The sequence below is a fragment of the Buceros rhinoceros genome, unplaced genomic scaffold, assembly GCF_000710305.1.
Source record: "Buceros rhinoceros silvestris isolate BGI_N320 unplaced genomic scaffold, ASM71030v1 scaffold185, whole genome shotgun sequence".
Classification (NCBI taxonomy): Eukaryota; Metazoa; Chordata; class Aves; order Bucerotiformes; family Bucerotidae; genus Buceros; species Buceros rhinoceros.
The window spans coordinates 36,732-42,201 of record NW_010410904.1 but is presented as its reverse complement, the minus strand read 5'-3'; the positions used below and the strand labels follow the sequence as shown (position 1 = coordinate 42,201).

The 5,470-nt window shown below is 37.5% G+C and overlaps 1 protein-coding gene across 1 annotated transcript in view; it reads left to right on the top strand.

Moving 5' to 3' along the window:
* The window catches only part of MFSD9 (major facilitator superfamily domain containing 9), a 10,706-nt gene extending 9,369 nt beyond the window's left edge, over positions 1–1,337 (top strand). Inside the window, exon 6 of the mRNA XM_010135758.1 lies at positions 526–1,337. Within this exon, the coding sequence (XP_010134060.1) occupies positions 526–1,337 (812 nt within the window). The remainder of the gene's footprint in view (positions 1–525) is intronic.
* Positions 1,338–5,470: the final 4,133 nt, after the last annotated feature.

Below are 5,470 nucleotides of genomic sequence, written 5' to 3'. Positions count from 1 at the left end.
GCTGGTAAGTTGTATGTCGTATTTTGCCTCTTGGGTCCCCTCGTTCCTTGCTTTTGTGGTTTTTATGCCATTTGTCATACCTTGAATTCTTGGTGTGTTTATCACCTGTGGCACCCATGTTCCATGCACCGACACAATCCTTTGAATTCGTACTTGTGGGGAGGGGTGGGAATTTTGACACAGTTAACCTCCAGATGCTTCTCCTTTGTATTGTATATATCACTATTACATTCAGACACAGGAATGAGAATTTTTTAAAATGTTCAAAGGTGAAGACTAGAAATCGGAATTTTGGCTTTAGCCTTTAAATTTGTTTAAATGTTGCGAATGTGTCAACTCAGTGTTTTCCTTCCTCTATTTCACTGCATTTAGAATTGAGATGATACTGTAACACTAGATTTAATCTTTGTAATTTTTTTAAATGAAATGATTGTTAAAATCGTTTTTTTAATTTTGATCTTTACACTAAGTAAACTGTTACAGTCAGACTAATGTTTTCCACATAATGCAATTGGATGAAATCAACTAATGTCTTGATCTGTATAGGTCTTGTCTGGATGTTACCCTGGAGTGAAGAAAACACTGGCAATAGGCAACATCAACAAGGCAACAAAGGAGCAGACAATTTCTCAACAAAAGCAAACAGTGACCAGCACTTGAAATCAGCAACTAACAAAGCTATGGCAAGTGATAGTCTTTTCTGGTCTCCGTGGATCCAAGTTGCAACAGTCCTGAAGAGGATTAAAGGAATTGCGTGCTCTGATCTGTGGGATATATTTTTAGTGCGGTTGCTGATGTCTGTTGCTATATTGCTGTACTATAATAATTTTACTCTGGCCTTGGAAGAGAGATTTGGGGTGAAACCCTTGTTTGCTGGATACCTAATGAGCTATAGCAGTGCACTTGGAGTCCTGGCTGGCTGTCTTCTCGGACCAATAACTAGACTCTACCAGCACAACACCTACAGACTTTTGTTGCACTCCAGCACTCTCACCTGCACGTTGATTCTCCTGTATGCATCAGCACTGAGCATATGGATGGTCATTTTGTCTTCCACGTTTTTAGCCTTTTCAACTACTATAGGTCGTACTTGTATCATTGATCTTGAATTGACTGTTGGTGGGAATGAGGCCAGTGGTACTCTCCTAGGCGTTGGACAGTCTGTGACATCAGTGGGACGTATAGTTGCCCCGCTCCTTTCTGGAATTTCTCAGGAGTTCAGTCCTTGTGGTCCTCCAAGTCTAGGGGCTGGACTAGCTTTAGTAGCTATTCTGGTAATGAATGCCAACAAACAAAAGTACTGTAGCCATGGAAATGTTAAGTTAAAAAATCAGTAGCTGCATATTTGGATTGCATAGGTGTATCTCACAGGAGAGGCAAAGTGAATCGACCTGGCGTGATGCTTGTATATGACAGACTTACACAGTAGTAACAGGCACAGTATTTTAACGTGAAGGCAAGTATGTATAAATATTTCTGCTGCAGGGGTGTTAACTCTAGACAAATGTTATTCTAACTGGTACCACTAGAACACTTGTGAGAGAGCCAGGTGATGTTATTTTACTGGCTGGGGTGGGTGGGGGGTGTTACGGATTTTTAACCTGTTCTGGAGGGAAAATACACAAATCCTGCCTGTAGCTTACGTTTGAAACAATGTCGAGATTGATTGATCATTAAAAGACAGAAATTGATTCTTGTTACTTAATCAGACATGACTTTTTAATTATTTAATCAGGAAAGTTTGCATTATAGTTTGTTAGCCTGAATTTCTTATGGTGGTGCCTGCTGCCATTCGTCTGCTCTGACAGTAGCTTAATTAACGGGGTGCTTGCTTATGTGATTTTGTTAAGAATACCTTGTCTACAAAACTTGCTGCACAGCATGACTAAGCACTTTGGAGGAGCCATCTGGCCCCTGCCGATTCTTGGTCATTCCCAGGTAAACAGAATTGGGTATATGCTAACTTCATGTATTAGAAGGTCTAGAATGGACAATTTTAGGGTAACGCGAGGTCATTTGCACTGAAACTGAGACTGAATGTATTCAAATTTGAACTGGTGGTTTCTGTTTAGTAATAACTTCTACTGAGCAAATTTGTCATAAATCATTTGTTAATATTTCCTGTGCAATTTTTCTACCTTCATTTTCAGAATAAATCTGTTTCTTAATTCTTTTGAATGTCAGTTCAAGGTGTGCTGAAGCAACCAACAGTAGTTCATGGATCTGGATTAGTGCTTTCTCTCATATCCAGAGGCATAAATGACAAGAAAAAACGTTTATTTTTTGGTATTTTAGTCTTCACTTACCTGCACTGCTTAACTAATGAGAGGTTACTCTCAGAGCTGTACTGTGAGTTGTAGCACTTTCCTGTGCTGTTTACTATTCAAGCTCGTATTAGTTGCCATTCACCACTGTTTGCATTTCATTTGAAACATACGAAAAGTGTATTTTGCACTGATAACATTCCATATACTTTGCCTAGTATTACCTGATCAAAGTACAAAGTCAACTATTTATAACTGTTGGTTTGGGTTGGTTTGGTTGTTTTTTTTTTTTTTTAATTAAAAACAATTTAGTTCTCTCCTGGAACTGATCTGTGCAAATAGTGTTGCTGATTCAGGAGAGTCGTGGATGATGTTTAGACATTTTTTAATTTTTATTTTCTTCTTTACCTTTTCTAGTGCCTGCTCTCATTTAAATCTTTGTTGGAACCTCAGTCAGTGATTCCAGTGGCAACACTGTGGGAATAAGTATAGAAGTCTGAGTTGTTTTCATTTTTATTCAAAGAGTGTGTGTCTTATTTTTGCTATGTTTTCAGAACATATACTCAGAGTTCCTTACTGTAATAATGTATTTTATTTCTCCCTAGAAACTTGAGGCATTTTCAAGTGTCTTATCTCTTTTCTTGCTTAGCAGGTGCTTCAGAAATTTCTTGTCCCAAATTTCCCATTTTCTTTCTTTCCACCTTATAATTTTTTTTTTTTTTTAATCCTAAACCCGCCATTCTGTAAGTTCAGGGACTTCTGTTTTGCAGCTATCACAGTGGGTGAAGGAAAAGGGTAGGAACAAACCCACAAAAATTAATACATATGAAAGATGTAGTAATTTTTCCTAAACTTATTGTATGAGGTCATATGAGGTAACATAACATTTACCTCTCCAAGTTGCTGCACTGATTAAAGCTGATTTCAGTAAACACTATAAAATTCAGTTTATACTAACACATACAGCTGCTTGAATGTTGCTTATAAAAACTTTAAAACATCGATCTTTTTGTTTATTGTATGAGGTCATATGAGGTAACATAACATTTACCTCTCCAAGTTGCTGCACTGATTAAAGCTGATTTCAGTAAACACTATAAAATTCAGTTTATACTAACACATACAGCTGCTTGAATGTTGCTTATAAAAACTTATAAACAAAAAGATCGATGTTTTAATATGTGAAAAATGTTCTTTCTGCAACCAGTAAATATTTTTGCTTTATTTATTAGTTCTCTATAGAAGCTAAATGAAAAGGAAATTAAATAATTGATTTGAGAAATCTGTGGAAGGCTGTGGTCTCAGGGACATGTTGCAAACTGTTACAGAAGAAAAGTTTTTTACTTGTAGGTCAAAATGATTTCTGAAGTGCTGCAGAAACAGTTTTTCTTTGTAAAACCTTAGTTACAGAAAAGTTGCACTAATTTTATTAAGGAATAGAAATAAAATGAAGTGACATTCCACATCTGTAATGTTGTCGCTATTTTTTCCCCGTCTCTTCCTCTGCTGAAACTACAGCACAGAACAGAGGTGTTCAAGTCAATAGGAAGTGCAGATGTTTTATTTTTTCTCTTCAAGCTGTTCCTTAAAATGATCATTTCAATCTGCCTACTTTTCGTATAGAAGGCACAGGAGCCAAGGATTCAACCAAGGGGTGGCTTGATAGTGAATGAAAAAGAAGAAACAGAAGACAATTGAGAACTTGCGGGTTCTGAGACAGAGTGCTTAAAGCTACTGCTCCTTATGCATGGAGACTGTGTTGTCTCGTAGTTCCCATAACCCAGCAAGTTCAGAGAGCTGTGAGTAAATGACATCCCTGGAGATGAGGAGATGTGACTCTCCCTTTTAAGCTGAAGAAGGAGCAGTTGCAGCTGGTTTGGGCTACTGTCTAGTGGGCTTTACTTTAACAGCAGTTTCTGGAGTATGTGGTATCTGAAGACTAACAACAGAGATCTGAATGTAGGCTAAAGAAAAAACGTTTCCTCCCGCAAGTCACAGCAAGTTTTACTTTAACAGCAGTTTCTGGAGTATGTGGTATCTGAAGACGAACAACAGAGATCTGAATGTAGGCTAAAGAAAAAACGTTTCCTCCCGCAAGTCACAGCAAGTTAAGATTTTTCTCTTGCTTGCTGTTACTTTAGTTTGGGGTTGATTTTCTTGAACTCGTAGCAGGGTTGGGGCTTTCTTTTGCTTTTTATGTTTCACAATTTTCACTGTTTTAACAGTGACTACTTTCCTGACCTTTATGATCAGCTGATGTTGAACAGGCTGTGAATAGACAATGTAGTAATTTTTTTCTGTAAAGCAGCTGGTAGCATGTGATATGTACTGATTTCATTGCTTTTAAACAATGAAGCAAATGTGAATTCCGTGATGGTGTGTGCTGCATACGTGTGAAGAGCTCCTTTATAAACATACTAGTTCTGCAGACTTCAGTTTCTTGTCCTATTTCCTGTTCTCTGAATTTACTCAGCACAGCCCAGTCACAGAGGTCAGTACCATGCTCATTTTCTGAGAACAGGTTGATAATTACTGAGCAGATAATGCAGCAATAAAACAGAACAGTTGCTAGCTGACTTGCTCATCACTTCAAGCACTCTGTAATATCATCGCATTCTAGCTGACCGGGACCTCTGTGGGTACGTTCAGGTGCTGCCAGCCCCCATTTGGTTATGAATAAGCTAAGATGCTTTACAGCTTGGTGCTTTGGGGTTTGAAAACCCATGACTCAACTGTGCTGTTATTGCTGTAATTTTGAAGACTCATTCACAAAGAGCTGATCATGAACCTCGTAATGAGTATATTGGAGCCTGAACCTTAAGAATCGAGCAGTTGAGTGGAGCTCAGACTTCTTTCTCATAAAAGAGTTTGTAGAGCTTGTTTTCAAGAGGAGCCTTGAAAAGCTTCTGTGTTAACTTCCAAGAAGAAATTAAGTAAAATTTCTAGTTTTTTTAAATAATAAATTGGCATCTAAGAACTATTTTTGAGATACACCGTAGGAACTGCTCTTCCTTGTATAAATTTGTAATAAATAGGAAGTTTTAGATATGAAAAATGAAGTAAACTGGGGTATTTATAATACCTTTTCCTTTTTGTGGCAAAAAAAATTCTACTTGTTGAAACAAAACCCGTAGTAATTAGCATAATGTTATAACTCACAAATCACACATTTAAAGCTGAGCACTTCAGAACATGAACCAGTGAGA